Source organism: Penaeus japonicus, unplaced genomic scaffold (genome assembly GCF_977035675.1).
Source record: "Penaeus japonicus unplaced genomic scaffold, GWHDUDI00000001_assembly GWHDUDI00000006, whole genome shotgun sequence".
Lineage (NCBI taxonomy): Eukaryota > Metazoa > Arthropoda > Malacostraca > Decapoda > Penaeidae > Penaeus > Penaeus japonicus.
This window is the reverse complement of record NW_028234408.1, coordinates 2,565,631-2,588,130: the sequence shown is the minus strand read 5'-3', so window position 1 is coordinate 2,588,130 and position 22,500 is coordinate 2,565,631. Positions and strand designations below refer to the sequence as shown.

The 22,500-nt window shown below is 43.4% G+C and overlaps 1 protein-coding gene across 6 annotated transcripts in view; it reads left to right on the top strand.

The window, feature by feature from the left end:
* Positions 1-22,500, top strand: part of LOC122250011 (uncharacterized) — a 199,324-nt gene that overhangs the window by 156,398 nt on the left and 20,426 nt on the right. For 2 of the 6 annotated variants that reach the window (XM_086537564.1, XM_086537563.1), the window contains exon 3: positions 9,911-10,066. The exons of 2 other annotated variants lie outside the window; for them this stretch is intronic. In XM_086537564.1, the coding sequence (XP_086393690.1) occupies positions 9,911-10,066 (156 nt within the window). Of the gene's footprint in view, positions 1-9,883; positions 10,067-22,500 lie in introns of all 6 variants that reach the window. 2 more of the 6 variants (XM_086537562.1, XM_086537561.1) reach the window with 1 other exon arrangement.

Genomic DNA, 22,500 nt, shown 5'->3' with positions numbered 1-22,500 from the left:
AAGTAGACATAAATTGGAATTACAAAAGGGTTTGCACTCGGGGACGCGAGGGAAAAGAAGTGAGGCGAGACTGCTTCTCACCGTTAGGCGGCGGAAGTGACAATACAGTCGGAGAGGCTGGAGGTGGAGAGAGAGGGAGAGAGGGAGGGAGAGGGAGAGGGAGAGGGAGGGAGGGAGAGAGAGGGAGAGGGAGGGAGCTAGATAGAGAGGGAGAGGGGGGAAGAGAGAGATGGGCGTGAGTGGGTGAGGGAGAGAGAGAGGGAGATAGATAGAGAGAGAGAGGGGGGGAAGAGAGAGATGGGCGTGAGTGAGGGAGAGAGAGAGAGAGACAGGGAGGGGGAGAGAAAGAGAGAAAAGAGAGAGGAGAGAGAGAGAGAGAGAGAGAATGAGAAAGGCGCAGAGAGAGAGAGAGAGAGAGAGAATAAGAGAGACGCAGAGAAAGAGAGGGAGAGAGCTAGAGCCACTGGCCGCTGGACAGGGAGTCACACCGATCACGCTGTGCCACCGAAGGGAAAATCGCCCGCCATTTGTCACGTGGGGAAGCCCGAGACTTCGGGATCGAGACAGTTCACACGGAGACAAACAGCGCCGCCTCCTTCTTCGCCTCCTCCGCCTCCTGTGCCTCCTTCTTCGTCTCCGCCTCCTCTACCTCTTTCGCCTCCACCTCCATCGCCTTCGCCTCCTTCTTCGTCTCCGCCTCCTGCGCCTCCTCCACCACCTCCTCCACCTCCTCCTTCGCCTCCGTTACCTCCTTCGCCTCCTCCACCTCCACCTCCACCACCTCCTAAACCTTATCCTCCTCCACCTCCACCTCCTTCGCCTCCACTTCCTCCATCTTCGCCTCCACCTCCTCCACCACCTCCTTCGCCTCCACCTCCACCATCTCCACCTCCACCTCAACCACCTCCACCACCTCCACCTCCTCCTCCCCCTCCACCACCTCCACCTCCACCACCTCCTCCTTCGCCTCCACCACCACGTCTCCGTGATAGACCGAGAACTTTGGGGTTAATGGTCAAAGTTTTCATTCCCGGCGTTTTCCCCAATTTTCCCATGCTCCGAGCGTCAGGGGGAAACTGACTTTGTAAATAAGGCGATAGAGAGACGTGGGCGGTTTTTAAAATCATCTTTATGGCTGTCATTACGATGCAGTATCTTTATTATTAAGGTTGTCGAGAGCTTTGTTGTTCTTTTATTTCCCCCCCCCCCCCTTGGTGTCCTCTGTTGCTTATTTGATTAGCCAGCGGGTTTTACTGTTTTTGGACTTATTATCATAATTAGTTCGTTATATTTGATGTCCCACTACATTTATTGTCATTATTTTTATTGCTGTTCGTTGTCGTAGTTAGAGAGATTCATATTGTCTTCTTTTCTTGTCCTTTCTTCGTTTTCTGTTCTGGGCTTTTCGTTATTGTTTCTGTTGTTTGTGTTATTATCGTCATTTTGTTTGGTATCATTAACATTATTTTTATTGTTGATATTTTATTATTATTATTATCATCATTATCATCATCATGACAAGTCTATTTGTTGATTATTTTTATCATTATATTATTTGTTATCATTATTATTATTATTATCGTTATTATCATTATTATGATTATTATCGTTTTTATCGTTATTATAATCATTATCATTATCATTGTCGTCATTACTATTACCAACCGCTATTACTAGTTTTGCTACTACCACTATTGCTATTACACAATCATTATTACTAGTTCACGATCATTACTATTACTAATATCAATATCAATTAAATAATTCAGGCCCTAAAAGAAATCTAAGTATTTTTGCTTTGTCTTTACCGAATCTGCATACCGTAATCAGAACTAATCTACGATTTTACTACCTCTTCAAAATACTCGTATGGAATAAAAAAAATATATATGAATAAAGGTAAAGAAAGGACAGAGGAAGAGATAGAAAAAATATATAAATCAAATAAATAAATAAAGCTAAAGGAAGGACAGAGGAAGAGATAAAAAAATATATGTAAAAAAAATATAAAAAAAATCTCACACAATCTTTGCCTTGAGTGATCATCGGTCGAGTGTCATATACGTGACACCCGGTCGAACCCTGGCCGATCTGATCGACACCGGGGCTTTTGCATCGTCAGCTTGTCAGATTAATTAAAGTCGATGTTAGGATTATCATTCGACGCGTCGAGAGGAATGGATGCTTCGCCGATCGTGGAGATGAGAGAGGGAGAAAGGGAGAAAAGGGAGGGAGAGTAGGAAGGACAGAGGGAGAGATATGGGAGGAAGGGAAAGAGATAAGGGAGGAAGGGAGGGAGAGAAGCAGAGAGAAAAGGGAGGGAGAGTAGGAAGGACAGAGGGAGAGAAGGAGAGAGATAAGGGAAGAAGGGGAGAGAGAGAGAGAAAAGGGAGGGAGGGAAGGAGAGAGAGAAAAGGGAGGGAGAGTAGGAAGGACAGAGGGAGAGAAGCAGAGAGAAAAGGGAGTAAGGGAAGGAGAGAGATAAGGGAGGAAGGGAAGGAGAGAGAGAAAAGGGAGGGAGAGAAGGAGAGAGAAAAGGGAGGAAGGGAAGGAAAGAGAGAGAGGGGGCGGGAGGAGGAGAGAGAAAAAGAGAGAGATGAAAGAAGAGAAAGAAGGAAAAGAAAATAGAGAAAAAAAAACACTATATACGATATTATATTATTTCCTTTTTGTCATAAACACGAACACCTCTCTACTTTCCTTCCTTTTTCTCCACTTCACCAGACTTTGTTCCGTGTATAGTATTTTTGTGTGTTTAAGTTCTTTTCACTGTTGTATTAATACTGTGGTTTAGTGGTTTCGAGAACCCTTCCAAAAACAAAAGCTATCGGATCTTAGTGCTGTCGACACCTTCCCATATATATTATAAAGGGCGGTTAAAATACCAGCTGGTTCGGATTATTAATAATATTGTTATTATTATTATTATTACTTTTATTAGTAGTAGTAGTATCGTTATCATTATCATTATTATTATTATTATTAGCTGCCCGAGTTAGGACTTTTTAGGATTCGCATAGTTTGGGATTCTTTCTTGTAATTCCTATTGGATTATTTTAACCGCATTGGCTTCGTTTGGTGTTGAGATGAATGTTGATGTTGCAAGAAGAAGTGATCAATAACCGCTGTTTGACATGTGGCTTATCTTGTTCTGGGAATTAATTGATAGTTTGTGTTTTTATTCTCTTTTTTCTTTTTTAAACTGATTTTTTTTGTATATCTCTTTATTCAGACAAGAAAAAAGTGTTAAACCGTTTACGAATTTCACTTTACGCATCCGTTTTTTTTTTTCTTTTCTTTCTTCCTTTTTTTCTTTTCCTTGATTTTTTTTTTCCTTTTTTATATAGAATGTGTAGTTGATTACAGGTATGAGTGGTTTTACGTCGTTATTCGTGTCATAATCCCAGCCCAGGTAGCCAGCCAGCTGATCCCGATGTCGGAACAAAAACAAAGGAAGGACGTATCATATGACCCCTCTCACCCCCCACACACACGCACACACACACTCCCTGCCAATACCCTCTTTCTGCCCCCTCTCCCCCCCTGCCAATAGCCTCCTCCTACCCCCTCTCTCCCTGCCCATACCCCCCCCCCTCCTGCCAATAGCCTCCTCCTCCTACCCCCTCCCCCTATACCAATACCCCCCTCTCCCCTAAAAAAAAAACCGCCCCTTAAACGGATTTTGATCTGTAATTCGAATTTAGTTGTGATACGCTCCCAAGTGCTCTCCTCTGTCATTATCCAGAACCTCGCGTAAACGGCAGTGCTGATCATGACCATTAATGCAAGGGTTGGTGTCACGAATACACCTTTTTGTTGCCATTTCTCGCGGGGGCAAAAAAAGGAGAAAAAGAGAGAGAGAGAGAGAGAAAGAAAAAAAAAGGGAAGGGTCTCGAGGTCACACTTGCCTTTGCACGGAGGGTATCATCACCCGACTGGAATTAAATATTACTTCCCCAAATCATCGAATTTACTCTTTTTTTTTTATTCGTTTTTTTTTTTATCTTTCTCTCTCTCTCAAGTTTTCCATGAGTGTTTTATTGTGGGCGGTTTTTTTTTTCTTATTCCTTCTCCACCTCCTCACCCTGCTGCTGTTCCTCTTCCTCTTCCTCCTCCTCCTTTTCCTCTTCTTTTTCTTCTTCCTCCTCCTCCTCATCTTCTTCCAACTCCTTCTCCTCTTTCTCCGCCCCCTCCTCCTTCTCCTTTTCCTCCCCCCTCCCCCACCCTCTTCCTCTTCTTCCTCCTCCCCTCCCCTCCCCTCCCCCTCCCCCCACCCTCTTCCTTCCCCCACCCCGTTCCTCCTCCTCCTCCTCCCCCGCCCCTACCCCCTCCTCCTCCTCCTCGCTCTTCAATGTCGACCTCGGAATGTGTGAAGATTACAACGCCGGTGACAGCTCGGCGACGCTGTCTTGACCGCCGCAGACATCGCCGACTCGCCGATCGCCGCGGTCGGAAATCACGAGCGGCGCGGCGCTGTTCACACCTCTCTCTTTCTCTCTCTCTCTCTCTCTCTCTCTCTCTCTCTCTCTCTCTCTCTCTCTCTCTCTCTCTCTCTCTCTCTCTCTCTCTCTCTCTCTCTCTCTCTCTCTCTCTCTCTCTCTCCCTCTCTCCCCCCCCCCCCCCGACCCGCCGTCGTCGACACCGGAACCGGAGACTGAACTGTGTAAAGCCCTAGACTAGACATCCCGACGGGCCATATCCCGACGGGCCGATCCAGAGACGTCAGAGTCCAGGCCCCGTGATGACTGGCACTCGTAACGAGCGAACGGAACGAGATGCGGCGCGGCGCGTGAGAGAGAGAAAACGAGAGAGAAAGCAACGGAAGTCGGTCGCTCCGTCGCGTCTCGCCGTCGCCGTCGCCGTATTCCGGGAAAGGACGGAACGACGGGGGGGGGGGGGGGGAGAGAGAGAGAGAGAGAGAGAGAGAGAGAGAGAGAGAGAGAAAGAGAGAGAGAGAGAGAGAGGAGAGAGAAAGAGAGAGAGAGAGAGAGAGAGAGAGAGAGAGAGAGAGAGAGAGAGAGAGAGAGAGACATAGAGAAAGAGTAAGAGAGAGAGAGATAGAAAGAGAGAAAGAGAAAGAAAGATAGAGAGAGAGAGAGAGAGAGAGAGAGATAGAGAAAAAGAGAGAGAGAGAGAGAGAAAGAGAGAGAGAGAGAGCGCGACGTCGGCGGAATAAAGCGCCGTTCCGATTATGAGATTAATGAGAGATTAATGAGCGATTTGTTGACGTTAATGAAGGCACGATGAGGTTCGTCCTGAGATGCAATAATGACGTTTAATTGTGTTGCTCCCGTGCGTGTTTGGTTGAAGGAGGAAGAAAATACTTCACTACTAAAGCGAGAAAGAATTAATGTTTGTGATAAGGAATCATTTGGTAGATGGTTGGCTTTTCGGTTTCAAAGTGTTTTCATGGATGTAATTGTATTTCTTTGTATATATATGTATATATATGTATATATATATATATATATATATATATATATATATATATATATATATATATATGCAAGTAAACATATGCTTATTTGCATCAATGTGTATCCATGTGTTTGTATTTGTTTCTGCGTGCGTGCGTGAGTGCGTGCGTGTACGTACTTCCATCCTCCCCGCCCATCACCACGCAACACGGTTATAAAGCTGCACATCGCAGCCCGCCATACATGCAAATGTTTTCCATCCATTAGTCTCGTGCGGTGATGCGAACCGGAGCCAGCGAGCGCGCGAGACACCGCCAGACGTCCTCGTAGCATATGTCAGTCAGTCCGTCCAGACTCTCTCGTAAAACGGCAAAACGCACGCGTGTGATGGAAATGTTGAGAACGGTGATGCAAGTTTCGCATGAGAGTTACCGGCTTGAGTATATTCATTAACAGGCATAAGTGTATACTCTTAGGCTAACTTGAACCTACGTATTTTAGGGAGCGGAGGGTGGTGGGGGGTAGGGGGTAGGGAGGAGGGGACGTTCACTCCTCCATTGGAGATAATGGTGAAGTTTTACCGTTAACTTTATGTTTGGAGAGAATTATGCTGTGTGTGCTATTATCAACTAGGGCCATATATTCTCTTTTTACTTAAGTCTTCAGCGGAGGGGAAATCAGGGAAAGAATAGGGGGTGGGGGTGAGGGTGAGGGTGGGGGTGTTGGGGGGGGGGGGCAATTTCCCTTCCTCCCGTCTTCTCATTGGCGCGAAGAGCGAAAACAAAAACAAAAAAAACAAGGTTTCCTACTCTAGTTACTAAAGGGATGTCTGTGTTTCCTTCTTTCTTGACCGTGATAGCCATCTTTGAATTATCACAATTTGTATTATCTGCATGGAAACCAGTTGCCATAAAGTGCAAGATGTTCCCAGATCTTTATCCTGAGACATGCTGGTATGCCAAGAGGACTCGCAAGCTCGTTAGGGAAATTTCCTCTATTTTTCCCCTGCCATGTTTATCTGGGTTCGGGTCGCAGAGAGAGAGAGAGAGAGAGAGAGAGAGAGAGAGAGAGAGAGAGAGAGAGAAAGAGAGGAGAGCCAAACAGATAGAGACAGACAAATAGAGAGAAAGATAAGCAGGCAAGAACAGAGGAAGCTAGAGACACGAAGAGAGAGAGAGACAGGGATACAGAGAGAGAAAGAAACAGAGAGAGAGAGAGAGAGAGAAAGAGAGAGAGAGAGAGAGAGAGAGAGAGAGAGAGAGAGAGAGAGAGAAATAGATAGAGAGAGAGAGAAAGAAAGAAAGAAGAAAATGACAGCCTTCAAAAACATAGAAGTACTTTTGAGGATGATCCGTTGAAGGTCGGCCTCGACGGAGCGTACCTGAGTAAGTGTTCTTCTAGGATCACGATTGCATGTCAAGTGTCAACCTGACGTGACAGCTTGATTACTGACGGAACAATTCCCTCCGTTCTGGCAGTTACCACGTGAGGTATTAACGCGTAAATGCATATACGAGTAAACAGCTTCTAGACTTTCCGAATGCGTGTGTGAAACGAGTGAGATGTCTGAAGATAAAAAAAAAGAAAAAAAGAATATCCGAATGTGTGATTATATTCAACATTTTGACAAGAATTATCGTAGGGATAAATTCCCGCTATTGTGCGAAAATAGCGGTTGTCATTAAAACCTCCAGTGTGAAACGCCTTGAATATAATGAGCGCGAAGCAACAGCAGGTGATTGAGTTGTTCGCTTGAGCCCAGGGAATCGGACAACGCGGGTCGTCTCCAGGCCAGAAGTCGACGTTTCGGACAAGGGCGTATTTAGGCGGGAAAGACGGTTGATTTTGGAGTAATGATTATCGACACTTGATTAAGCAATTTTCTAGTTTTCAAGTATACGCTCATAGCTTGAATGTTTGAATTAAATTTCAATTATAATTTGATAAGGCAAAACAAAAGATATGGACCATCTTAGTAAAAATGTTGACAGCCAAATGGATGTCTTCGTAACAGAACTTTTCAAGGTGGTTTATGACTTTCATACAAAACAGACATTATATAAACGTGTGTGTATATGTATATATATATATATATATATATATATATATATATATATATATATATATATATATATATATATATATATATATATGTATATGTGTGTGTGTGTATGTGTGTGTGTGTGTTTGTGTTTGTATTTTTGTATGTGTATGTGTGTATGTCTGTGTATGTGTATGTGCATGTACGCGTGTATATCTGTCCACCCCAAGAAAACCCAGTCATCAGCCGAACGCAACAGGGCGTGCCCATCAGCCGCCACGTGACGCCCCTTCAACAAGAGGCCGAAAATCAATAAATCTCCAGACAAGGCTTGGTAATCGCCGCCTCGTGCACGTTTTACCCTGACATCACGCCGTCCCTAAGGGCTGTTTAGACGCGCGGGAAAGGTGGCCTGTTCGTCCAGCTGGTCTTTGTATCCCTGACGATTCGACTTTAGGCTTCCTGTTATTACGCAAGGCGGAGGGCCTCGTCGCTGCCTCGTGCGCGCGGTCCACTGGTCCACTTGCCGGGAATTCGGCGCGATGGGGCGAGATTTATAGAAATGTAGGTAGATAGATAGGTAGATAGGTTGATAGATAGATTAGTAGGTAGATAGATTGATAGATAGATAAGTAGGTAATAGGTAGGATAGATAGATAGGTAGAGAGATAAGTAGATAGACAGATAGGTAGGTAGATAGATAGATAGATAGGTAGAAATATAGGTAGGTAGGTAGGTAGATAGATAGATAAGTAGGTAGATAGATAACTAGAGTGAGAAAGTGAGTGAGCGGGCGAGTAAATGATTAAGAGAGAGAGTAATTAAGCGAGAGGAAGAGAGAGAGATAATGAGTGAGAGAAAGAGAGAGGAAGAGAGAAAGATAATGAGTGAGAGAAAGAGAGATAGAGGAAGAGAGAGAGATAATGAGTGAGAGAAAGAGAGAGAAAGAGAAAAATATAATGAGTGAAAGAAAGAAAGAGAGAGAGACACACCAAAAATAAGTGAAAATGAGAGATGGAAACAGAGAGAAAGAGAGTAAGAGAGCAAGAAAACTACAAGAAAAAATACGGAGCGAAAAGAATGAGTCGAGAAAAGTTGAAAACCTGACGATGTTTATCATGACGCGTCCGATTTTCCCTCATGATAAATACACCTTTTTTTTCTTTTTTCTTTTTTCTTTTTTTTTCTTCTTCTTTTTTTTGGGGGGGTTGCTTATCGCGTGTTATTTTATGTTGGCTTTAGTTTTATCTTTGCATTCTAGCGTCGCTTATCTTTTGTTTTATCTTCAACTGTCAATCTTGGTGCTTCCTGCCTGTTGCAAATACGTTTAGTTGCAGTGCGTATATGTGTGTGTGTGTATGTGTGTATGTGTGTGTGAGTGTATATATATATATATATATATATATATATATATATATATATATATATATATATATATATATATATATATATATATAAACGTTTTCTTATTTTCGTTCATCGTTATAATCGCTCTGCGTCTTTAGCATGACGTGTGATGACTTGATATACCGATATTTGTATTTGAATTTCCTTGTGAGTGTATGTATATATATATATATATATATATATATATATATATATATATATATATATATATATATATATATATATACAAGTGTGTATGTGTGTGTGTGCGTGTGTGTGTGTGTGTGTGTGTGTACGTGTGTGTGTGTGTGTGTGTATGTATGTGTTTGTGTTTTTGTGTGCACGCGCTTGCACGCAGTACCCTTTTATCAAATCACCATGCCCTTACAATGCCCCGTAGCAAACACATCGCGTTGTTCTCCCAGTGATGCCCTCTGTTCTTAGGGTGAGCATTCGTTTTTTATCTCTTGGTGTCCTAGTGCTTCCAGTTCGAAGTGACTTCCCATTATGCATGTTAGCTTCCTTTGCCTCCAGATCTGACTGCCGAGTGAGTCCACGATGGCTCCAAGATTTATGAATATAGGTAGCCTGAGGCGCGACCGACACGGAGCCTGTGGTAGGAAGATCTGATTATGATTATTGCCTTGAGATACACGCTAGGACTGTGCCCTGCCCCGTCGACATGCCCTTATTAGGTCTTCGGGGTTGGTGTGAGGTTTAGGATTTTCTTCTAGGGGCATCGCATCCTTCTCACTTAGATCAAACCTTTTGTCACACTTGAGAAGGGTTTCCTGGCCTTTCGAAAGCGCTCCCCCCCCCCTACCCCGCCCAAAAAAACCCTTCTGGCGCGGGGGGAGGGGGGGGGTCGCTTCACACACCCGACGTAGGTGTTAGAGCATGTAGCCAGCCGGTGGCGTAGCCCCGCCTTCAGGAGCGAGCCAGGCAGTCAGCCAGCCACCGGCGCACTGTAGTAGGAAGACCTTAGACACAACCTGGGATGCCCGAGGGACTAAAATTTCGCCTCTTCTCCTCCCTGCAGAACTGACCCTCTCCCTCTGCCCCTCAGGCCAACAACAGTTCCGAGCCTTCGCCCTGGGCCAGCGGCCCTTCCTTGACACCCGCTTCAGCGACCACCTCCGGGAGCTCGAGCTTAGACGGAAGAGCGACTCAATACCTCCTAGTATAGCCTTCAAAGTTCCTCATACTGGCCCCGCGACACAAGGTATGCGACCATCCATTGGTCTTACTCATTCTGGTTCTTCTTCTCTTACTCTTCTTAGGACTAACTAGCCTTCCCTGTTTGTTTGTTTGTTTGTTGCATGCACTGTTGCCTGTCGCTCCTTTTGTAGTTATTTTCGTGTCTTGTGTGGAAATTGCTGTTCTTTCTCGAGTTGCCTTCACTTCGGATTGAACAACTATTGTAAATTGCATCGGTTGCTTTGACTTTGCAACCGCTCTTGTGCAAGGTGGATCTTAATTGCTGTTGTTGTTAATGTTAGTGATTTGGCACTTGTGATGTTGTTTGTTACTGTAGTGGTGATTTTTGAGATGATCATCTTATGACGAAAGGAACTTGATTATCGTTATCATTACTTTATGGTCAATATTTTTTTTTTCATGTGCATCACGTATGTTATATTTGTACGAAATTGGTCGTAATTACCTTGACAATTATCATAAATTCATCATTACTATTATCATTGTCATTATTATTGTTGTGTATATCATTATTGTTATTGTCATTCTCATTAGTGGTTATCATAATTGTTAGCATTGGTATATATATTATCAGTTCCATTATTAGGATTATGATAACACTAATGTCATTGTTAACGATGATGATAATGATGATGATAATAGTTATAGTTGTAATGACAGTGATTATGGTGATAAACTGCAATAATGATAAAAATGATAATGATGATAATAGAAATAATAATGCTGATTATAAGAATAAGAACTATTTGTATATGTAGTAACATAAATGTCAAAGTTATTTAAGCAATTTTCACTTTTAATGCTGATTATGCTCTTTCATCACTAACATTTACCAACTGTCGTGAGTATAACTAAATGCAGGGCATAATAACGTATGCACTTGTCTGTGTGTCTGCGCTAGTGTCTAGGTTATATAATTGTTCAAATTTGTAGGATTAAAATTGAAGTGAGTTTCAAAGAGGATTTTATAAGTTCAAAGATCCATTTCGTTTTTTTTCGTATTTTTCATGTCGCAAATATACATAGAAATGATGAGAACGGAAGATGAGAAATTATATTGTACATTTTTTTTATAATTATTTTCTAAATAGTATTTATTTTCTGTTTCTCTTTTTTTTTTAATTATTATTATTGCGAATGATATACGAGAAAATAAGAAAGGAAAAAAAATACAAGAAGAAATATTTTCGAAAACGTCCTCCCAAAAATGCCGCCAGCTCCCCCCTCCCCCTCCCCACCCCCACCCCACCCCCTTTCACACACTCAATTCCGGTGCCTATTACCTACCTTGACACTAATTCCTTATCCGTAATTATCCATCGCCAGGAGGTACGACTCGACGCCGCTGTGAACCAAACTGGACACATACTTGATGGATAATGCTTGTCTGTTAGGTTAATCAATGTGTGTATCTTCAGTGTGTATTTTCTGCTTGTCCTTAACGTATCTTCGGGGAAACTAACCCGGGAACCAAAATCACTTTTAGTTATTACTATTATTATTATTATCATTATCGTTGTTGTTATTATTATTATCGTTATTTTAGCCGCGACTTTGTCCTGCCTCATCACGCTGTTTAACCCTAACGCGAACTAGAGACTAAGGTAAACTTGTCACCGATTCGGGGTGGTAAGTTTGCCCCTTTGACAAGCTCTATGACACTTCTTGCATGCAACGATGAGATAAAAGGACGACTTATTTACAAAGAAGTACAACCCTATCGTTCTCCAGCAAGATACCAACACGTGACGAAAGAAAAAGGACTTACATGGCGATCGTTCCCCAAACAAGTTGTAAACACGTGACGCAAAGACGAAGCCAGCGCCACCTGTGCGGCGGCAGAAGGCGGCGACGAAGCCCGGCTTGGAGCGAGACCACAAGAAAACCACGGTCTGAAGATCTAGACCCTCGGGTAGACACCACACAAACAATAGGCGCACAGACACACACTTACCACACAAAGCTTTTATACGCAGACCACGAACACACCACACAAACCATGAACATATACAAGCTTTATGAATGAACTTAACCTCTCGCCGCCAAGCCGCACTTTGGAAGAATGGGTGCCTGTATTCTTAGACATATGTCATCGTAATTAGCTTCTCACTTTCTGTCGTATGACGTGTATAATAGCGGTAGACATATAGTGCTACGTGGGTGTGTGGGTGTGTGGGTGTGGAGGAGGTGGGTGGGGGTGTACATGCGTGTGTGTATATAGTGTTTGTATTTTTTTGTTATTTTTTTATGTTTGGTGTATTGTGTTTGTTTATGGTTAGAAGTAAGATTGTCTCTTCATTTCCCATCAGTACATCTGTTATTGGGGTTTACTTTTTACTTATTATCGTAGACTTAAATGTTACGTATGGTATTCAGCGGTCAAGAAGCTGACTTCCCGATCGGCTAATTGTCTTGAGAATTGGAATAATATTTATGCTAATTCATAGTGACCTGAAATTGCCCTCTTCTACGGGACGGTGTCATTTAGAAAGCTAATTTTCTCTGGATAATTGCTGGGCATTTGACAAATGGATTGGTCAGATAGTATTTATATGTTCATACTTTTTTTTTTTTTTTTTTTTTTTTTTTTTTTTTTTTTTTTTTTTTTTTTTTTTTTTGCCTGTGGTGTGGTAAGTAAACACTGGCTGGGCAAACTGCGTCAGAAGCAGCGACGTAATTACAGGCGACAGGAGATAATTATCATTTGAAGATTTAAGAAAAAAAGAAAAAAAAAGAAAAAAAAAACAGCCACAGCTATACTAGACTGTGTTGTTATTCTATGCACACACACACACATATATACACACGTTTGTCGAGTTAGCATCCTCGCTTATTTTGTCTTCATTCGCTCATTCATTCGCTGCTTGTATGGGATGTGAATGTGCAATACGTGTGCTCTCATGCACGCACGCACGCTTTCACTCACTAAGCTTCGTGAACACATACAGTTACGGGTAGATAGACTGGGAAAGCGTACATAGATACATACATATAAGAAGGCATAGAATGCGTTCATGTATATTCACGGATACACACAAGAAGGCATGGACACACACACACACACACACACACACACACACACACACACACACACACACACACACACACACACACACACACACACACACACACACACACACACAAACACACACGCATACACATACACCCCCCCCCCCCCTCACACACACACACCTACACATATACACACACACACTCCCAGACACACATAACCAACACACATAATGAGTTTATTAGGATATTTCCTGTCTGTCGTGCCCACTAGTCCTCGATTTGCAAATAAGTGACATTCCCCCCGGCTATTTTTTACGACTTTTGTGTACAAAGACGAAGAAAATAGAAAAAAAAGTAATTTCGGGCGTAAAAAAGAAAATGCGTGGGAGGGACTCATGTAAACGAAGGAGTAATTTTAAAACAAAGAAAGTTTAAAATGTAAAGGGAAGTATTGTAAAAGTGTAAAACGAAATCCGTTTAAAAAGTTTAAAACGAAAGAAATACCTGTATGTAAAAAGTTTAAGACGAAAAAATAATATATGTAAAAAAAAAAATAAACAAAAATATTGACTTTAAAATGAAAGAAATATGTAAAAAGTTTAAAACGAAAAAATAAAATATGTAAAAAGTTTAAAACGAAAAAACATGTAAAAAGTTCAAAACGAAAAAATAATATATGTAAAAAAATTTAAAACAAAAATATTGACTGGTTTTACGAATATACTTATACTGGAAATCATGGGTATAAAAGATGATTATATTTGAACGTTAAAAGTGTTTTGAGAGATAGCGGAAGAAGTAATAACCCCTTTTTTTAACTCCCCATTTAGAGCTTTATTCATGATCTAGTAATAATATCCATTACGGAAGCAAGAAAAAAAAACGACACAAAAAGGCCATAAAATGTAGAATGAAAAAAAAATATGTAATACACCGTTTAGATGGTCGCGCGGGAATAATAATAATATATAAAAAAACACGTTGGTATTACATCTTAGACGATAAGAAAGAAAATCTCGGATGAGACAAGAAGAAAAGAAAAGAAAAAAAGAAGGAAGAGGAAGTTCCATTATAAAAAAAGTAAACGAGGAGGAAAAAATGAATAAAAAAAAAGCCAGAAGAAGAAAAACACGAAAAGAAAAAAAAAACGAGATGAAAAAAAAACGAAAAAAAAACGAAAAAAGGGAGAAAATGGAGATTAAGGAATGGAAGATGAAGGAAAAAAAAGAGTAGAAGAAAAAGAAGACGAAGAAGAAAAAACACACAAAGAAAATGAAGAAGAAAAAGAACGTATTTTTTTTTTTTTTTAAGAAAAGCGAAACCGAGACAAGAAAAAAAAATCGAAAAGAAAAAAAGCGAAAGGCGCAAAAAAAACGAAAGAGAGAGAGAGAAAAAAAAGAAGAAGAGAGCGGAGCGTGTTCCGGGTGGCGGGAAACTGTGCAGTCTGAGAGAAGACTTCGCTATCAAGTTATTCTTTGGTTTACCTCCAGATGCTTAATGATACCTCTCGTTATTATGGGAAGCTAGATTAGAAAATATGAAATTAGGAATGCTTGGTTGTGCGTGTGGGCTTTTTATTCGTTCTTTCTTTTTCTTTTTCGGTTTTTATCTTATTCTTTTTATTTTTCTTCTTTGTTTTCTTTGTGTGTTTTTTCTTCTTCGTCTTCTTTTTCTTCTACTCTTTTATTTTCCGTCATCTTTCGTTCCTTCCTCTCCATTTTCTTTTTATTTGTCTTTTATTCTTTTTCTTTTCCTCCAACTGCCTCCTCCTCCTCCTCCTCCTCCCCCTCCTCCTTCTCCCACTCCTCCTCTCCTCCTCCTCCTCCCTCCTCCCTCTCCCCCTCCTCCTCCTCCTCCTTCTCCCCCCCACTCCCTCTCCCCCTCCTCCTCCTCCTCTTCCTCCTCCCTCCTCCTCCTCCTCCTCCTCCTCCTCCTCCTCCTCCTCCTCCTCCTCCTCCTCCTCCTCCTCCTCCTCTCCACCTCTCCACTCCTCCTCCTCCTCCTCCTCCTCTCCTCCTCCTCCTCCTCCTCCTCCTCCACCTCACTCCTCCTCCTTCCTCCTCCTCCCTCCTCCTCCTTCCTCCTCCTCCTCCTCCTCCCTCCTCCTCCTCCTCCTCCTCCTCCTCCCACTCCTCCTTCTTCTCCCACTCATCCTCCTCCTCCTCTCACTCCTCCTCCCTCCCTCCTCCTCCTCCTCCTCCTCCTCCTCCTCCTCTTCCTCCTCCCACTCCTCCTCCTCCTCCCCCTCCTCCTCCCCCTCCCCTCCTCCTCCCCCTCCCTCCCCCCCCTCCTCTTCCCCCTCCTCCTCCTCCTCCTCCCCTCCCACTCCTCCTCTTCCTCCTCCTCTTCCTCCCCCTCCTCCTCCTCCTTTTCCTCCCCCTCCTCCTCCTCCCACTCCTCCTCTTCCTCCTCTTCCTCCTCCTCCATCTCCTCCTCCTTTTTTTTCCCGTGAGATTCATCCCAGTGAACCATCGTTATTCCTTCATGTACCGCTTTGTGGGGTGAGCAAATTTCCCGCGCGAAGGAAAATTAATCAAAAGGCCGAGTCTTGCGCGGTATTCGAGGAAGAATTACCGTAAGGCGGCTGTCAATCATTCTTCAAGCGAACAGTTGCAAGATCTGGAAGTTCTGTTGCATGGAAAGCGCGCGTAGGATATGGGTAGGAGTAGTGTGTGTGTGTTTGTTTGTGTGTGTGTTCGTTTGCGTGCGTGCGTGCGTGCAGCAGCTGCCTCACGGTGCGCGCTTCCGGAAAAACTAATTATCCTAAAAATGCTCGACTGACAGACTATTTGTACTCAAAGCACATGAACGTCGCACTCCCGTCTTAAGCAATAGGGTTTTTTTTTTCATCCGAATGCTTGCGTAGAGTTAGGATTTCATTTACGAACTCGGGGAAGTGTTTAGTGCAAGGGTTTCGAACGATGCGCTGCGGGTGATGACGTGTCTATATATATATACACTTTCTTACGTCATCGCTGCGTTGTGATGTTTACTTCATTACGTCATCGTTGCGTCATCATTTAGTTTTCCGGATCATCACAAATTCGCGCGGATTCGTATTGAGGAGAGACAAGCCTTCATTAAATTAAAACTCCATGGATATAAATTAAAAAAAAAACATATAATAACTAAGAAAGATCAAAGCTTGGCAGATATAGAGCAGGAAAGAAGCATAGAAAACTAATTATTTAGATTATGCGGATCGTAAAGACTTGGCTGTTCCCTTGACTCGACCAACCCACGGCGGAACTGTATGCTTATTATTCAAACAGGAAACAAACATCCACAGCGAAGGAGAAAAGATACGGAATATATCACGAAAGAGGAAGAATGAAAGGAACAAAGACAAATGAGCCATTTAAGCTATAAAAACGTCGTACTGTAAAAATCACCACGCAAGAATATATGAGCAAAAAGTTCTTACCGGGAGCCCAGTAGCGTAGCAAAAAGAGGTAGTCTATTCAGCATAATAGCGCCGTTTTTTCGACTTGTCAATCACCACACTAATTATCATTAACATCAATAGCTACCGCTGTTGTAATGCATTCGGGGGGAGACCGCGCTGAAGACTTCCCTATTAACTACACGGTCATCAGAAGCACCTCGTGCATGCATTAAAGGTTGTTGTTGTTGTTGTTGCTTTTGTTTTCGTTTTTGTTGTTGCCGTTGGCTGTTCTCCTTTTCACTTTGTTTGATACGTGATTCTCGTTTCTTTTTTATCGGCTTTGTGTTCCTTTTCATAGTCTGTAGCATATATATGAGATATATATATATATATATATATATATATATATATATATATATATATATATATATATATATGTGTGTGTGTGTGTGTGTGTGTGTATGTGTGTGTATATATATATATATATATATATATATATATATATATATATATATATATATATATATATATATATATATGTATGTATGTATATGTATGTATGTATGTATGTATGAATGTATGTATGTATATATGTATGTATATTTATATATGTATTTATATATATTATGTACATACATATACATATATACATACATATATATATATATATATATATATATATATATATATATATATATATATATATATACATACACACATATAATCTTCCTTGGGTATTTTCTTTTTATTTCTCATCGTGTTTTTCTTTATTTCCATTTGTCTTTTCCTTTCGCGTTCTCTTTACCATGATTTATGGAACGAGTTGGCCTCCGTGTATTTCATTCTTGACAAATTTGCAGACGCTGAGTCGTCGTTGCATTTTAGCTTGGCAGTGCATCATGGTTAGGAACGAGCCCGAAGCTAGAAAAAATATATATATATATATATTGGACCAAGTTAGGAGTTAGAGTTATTATTCAAACGTTTCGAGAAATAGTTATTAGTTATGAGGTTTAAGTGCCCTCTAGGAGTTTGAATTATTCAAACGTTTCGAGAAATAGTTATTAGTTATAAGTTATATGTGCCCCCTAGGAGTTAGAATTATGCAAACGTTTCTAGAATCAGTTACAAGTTATAAGTGAACCCTAGGAGTTCGATTTATTGAAACGTTTCTAGAATCAGTTAGAAGTTATAAGTCCCCCCCCCCATTCGGTCTCGCTGCACCCGAGGGAGATATTGATATGCAACACAGAATGCCGAGACAGACGGTTATATAAAGTCGAAATTCATATATAATTATGCCAATAACCTGGAGAGTCCTTATGAACCCGAGGGAAAAAAATATAAGTTACATCAATTAAACCTCTCACTCTCACCCCTCCCCCTCACCCCCCTACTCATATCCCTTACCCATCTACACCCCCTCCCCCCCCTCTACCCCACCCACCATTTGCCCATCCGTGTCATTAGGCAGACTAATTACGCTTCATTGGGGTATTGTCTTCTCTGAATGGGTGTGATGACTGGCGAGATAGCGGTTAGAACCTGCGTCTTAATGAGGGGGTCAAGGGGGCGGAGTCACGCTGGGTCAGGTCAGGTGTTGATGAGGCTATTAGTCCCTACCTCATTAACCACGAAGGATGGATGAGTCTTATTGAATTTTAAGCATTGTGTACATAAAGATGTTTTTATGTCGACTGTATTTGTTTTTTGTTTTTTCTCGGAATGAGCGCCGATGTTACGGACTGATTTTTGGCGCAACTGCATTTGTTTTTTGTTTTTGTTGTATTTGTTTTTGGTTTTCGTTGCTCTTTTCTTCAATGTAATTCAGCGAGAAGCCCCCATGTGGATAGAACAACGTACATACACACAAAGCGCATAATTACAGCGCACGTGTCACAAGAAGCCAAGACTAACCATTCCATCGCCCCTTCTTTAACTTCCTCTACATTTTCTTTCGCTTTTCTCTCCACTTCCCTCCTTCTTTCTCTCAAGTCTCGCTATCCTGGTGGAACAGCCGGCATCTTGGAGACACTCAGCACACCGCCGCCTCGACAATGGTCATTTGTAAATATGCAGATGAGATAGAAATTCCCACGGACACTGAGCTTGGCTACTCACGTTAATTGTTGGGCCTGAGAGGAGGGTGGAGGAGGTGGAGGGGAGGAGGAGGAGGAAGGGGAGGAGGAGGAGGAGGAGGAGGAGGGGGTGGTGGTAGTGGGGGAGGAAGAGGAAGGTGGTGGTGGTGGGGGGGAGGAGGAGGAAGGGGAGGAGGTGGTAGTGGTGGAGGAGATGGAGGAAGAGGGGAGGTGGTGGTAGTGGTAGAGGAAGAGGGGGAGGAGGAGGAATAGGAAGAGGAGGTGGTGGTGAAGAAAGAGGAGGAGGAGAGGAAAGACAGAGAAAGTAGGAAAAGGAATGGAAGATAAGGGAATTAAACAAGGCAGGAGAATGAAAGATAAAGTGAATAATAAAAGGGTCGCATTGAATAAAGAGACTTGGAATCAACACCTTTGTGAGAATCTTTTCATGCCAACGGTGGCGCTTATACAAAATACAAGAACATTTCCGATAACCCAATAAAAAAATGACACTCAAATAATCACAATCTTAAATCAAATCAATCTTCAATCAATTTGCACCATCTGCATTCATAACCGTCTATGATACGGACGACAGTAGAACACAGCACCGCCCACCGCCGCCCACCGCCGCCATCCGCACCCGAGAAATCGCGAGAAACGGTCGCAAATAAGTGAAAAACATTGCCGAGTGTGCATATCATTAGAGCACACACACACACACACACACACACACACACACACACACACACACACACACACACACACACACACACACACACACACACACACAGAGAGAGAGAGAAAGAGATAGATAGATAGAGAGAGAGAGACGCACACACACACACAGAGAGAGAGAGATAGAGATACACACACACACACATACACACGCACGCACAGAGAGAGAGAGAGAGAGAGAGAGAGAGAGAGAGAGAGAGAGAGAGAGAGAGAGAGAGAGAGAGCGAGAAAACCCCTCTACGGAAGAGAAATCACAGCGGGGGGAAGAGAAAGGATGTGGTCAGCCAGGGACACGCATTTGTTTACTCCATCGAAATGACCCAGAATTCTTCTTGTCGTCGTCGTCGTTTCTTCGTTATGATTCGGATCCACGTCATCGATTTGGGGGGACGAAGGAGGGGGGGCGGGGGGCGGGAGGGACGAAGGATAGGGGGCGGGGGGCAGGAGGGATGAAGGATAGGGGGTGGGGGGGACGGGAGGGACGAAGGAGAGGGGACGGGGGGCGGGAGGGACGAAGGAGGGGACGGGGGGCGGGAGGGACGAAGGATAGGGGACGGGGGGCGGGAGGGACGAAGGAAGGAGGGCGGGCGGAGGGACGGAGGGGGGAGGGACGAAGGAGGGGACGGGGGGCGGGAGGGACGAAGGAGAGGGAGAGACGAATGAGGGGGACGGGGGGCGGGGACGAAGGAGGGGACGGGGGGCGGGATGCGGGAGGGACGACGGAGGGGGACGGGGGGCGGGAGGGACGAAGGAGGGAGGGCGGGGGGGCGGGAGGGACGAAGGAGGGAGGGCGGGGGGCGGAAGGAGGGACGAAGGATGGGGGGAGGGGGAGGGACGAAGGAGGGGGCGGGGGGCGGAGGGGGGGAGGGACGAAGGAGGGAAGGGGAAGAGGTTATGGTAAAGGGATTAGGGAGTAGGAAAAGGGTTATGATTCATACCATTCGAGACGTATTCCTGACTTCGACTCGTGTAATAATAATATGTTGAATTTATGATCTATGTAAAGATAAAGGGCGTGAGTGAGTGATTCGAGAACCGAGTTCGAAGCACCGAACAGAACTTACGGGTAAATGATATCCTTTCGCCCGACTAATTCGCACATACAGGAAAATGGTATGTATTTAAGAGTACTCACATACGGTTAAGGGGAGAGGGAGAACAGGGGAATAAGGGAAAATTTCTAGTCATGTTGTACCATCTCCAAAATCCGCAAATAAAACAGTGCAAGATGTTTTCCGACTATAAACGCCAAGTTAATACCCCTTTATTACGTAGGGATCGTGGGAAATACCAAAACATGTTTACGGAGGTGGAGATGGGGAGGAAACAAGAAGAAGAAGAAGAACAGCCGTAGAAATGGGTATGCATTGTATTAGTATGTCCCTTGGTCGGAGATAAAGCTAGTATATCATATCTAATTGCCACTAATTAAAACCTGGTCATTTAAGGATGCGAAGACAACACGCACCAGCAGCATCAAAACCGTGAATTCGTCACAACGGCAAAGAGGTTAACCGTAGATCATAGACTTCCTGTACACCAACCCTTGTTTCGGGCGCCAGTGTAAATAAGCGCATGCGTATAGGCCAGTCACTTCGTAATTTATACGCAACCCGCGAGATCGTAGAGGTTCCCGCGAAAGTCGTATATCACCGGCGTTATTGTGCATGAGGTCGCTTTAAACAGAGGCAACAAAGCGACCGCACGGAACAACATGGCGAGTGTCGGCAGATGGGGGGGGAGGGGACCTCGAAGATATATATGGGCTTTACTGAGGACTGCCTCAATGGACGCATTAATCTAGATTATCAAAGTTGAATAGACTTTTTTTTCCCAGACTTTAAATCTCAGGTGAGGGAGACGCTGGTAACACTGGGTCCTCTTGTCTTCTTTGATCTTTTCCTCTCTGCCTCTCTGCCTCTCTCTTTTCCTTTTCTTTCTGTATTTTAAATGTATATGTCCTTTGCTCTCTGTCTCTATCTCATTCTCTTTCTTTATCTCTCTTTTTATCTATACAGGAGTATGTTTATATATCCTTATCCTTCTACTTCTCCTACCCCTCTATCTATCTATCTACCTCGATCTGTCTATATCTATCTCTCTTCTTATTTTTCTTCTTCTTCTTCTTCTTACTCCCCCCCTCTCTACCATGCTCTCTCCATCAATCTCTCAATACCGCGCATGCACACATAAGCACATACACACACACACACACACCCATACACGCACATCCTTACACGCGCACCATACGCACTCCCCCCCCCTCCCCCCACACGATAGCGATCTCCTCTTGGACTAACAAGCAATTAGATCTCCCGCTGCTGTGTGGATCAACTTAATGAATAACCTGTGTACGACCATGATGAATGACGACATTATGTGACTACTTAATCCCCTGGCTTGAGATCGAGGGATTTCCGCTTACCTTAAATAATGGGTTTTATGTAGCGTTCGGTCCATTCATTTCCTTTTGTGGTTTGATATGGGTTTGTCTGGGGGTTGGCAGCGCGCGTTCGGCGTGCAACTTGTGCAAGGGGCGTTTGGCTTGGAGGGAGGAGGGAGGAGGGAGAGAGAGAGAGAGAGAGAGAGAGAGAAGGGTTGGGAGAAATAAAGGGATGGAAAGAGGGGGGGAGAGAGAGAGAGAGAGATGGGTTGGGAGAAATGAATGGAGGGAAGGAAGGAGAAAGAGCGAGAGAGAGAAGGGTTGGGAGAAATAAAGGGAGGGAGAGAGGGAGAGAGAGAGAAGGGTTGGGAGAAATAAAGGGATGGAAGGAGGGAGAGAGAGAGAGAGAGAGAGAGAGAGAGATGGGTTGGGAGAAATGAAGGGAGGGAAGGAAGGAGAAAGAGAGAGAGAGAGAGAGAGAGAGAGAGAGAGAGAAGGGTTGGGAGAAATGAAGGGAGGGAAGAAAGGAGAAAGAGAGAGAGAGAGAAGGGTTGTGAAAAATGAAGGGAGGGAAAGAGAGAGAGAGAGAGAGAGAGAGAGAGAGAGAGAGAGAGAGAGAGAGAGAGAGACTTCAGCCGCGTGTAATTTCTAAATCAAGTAGAGGTGACAAGATACAGATTTTTAGAAGTATTACATAAGCTGGAGCTTGTACTTCGCAAACGTAGAGTCTAAAACATGCGGAAATTAAGCGTTTACCGGTGTAATGTATTCACATATGTGACGTCTACAAAAATGCACAAAGGCTTCTTCTGCTTGAGAGGAAGGTCAGGGGAGGGGGAGGG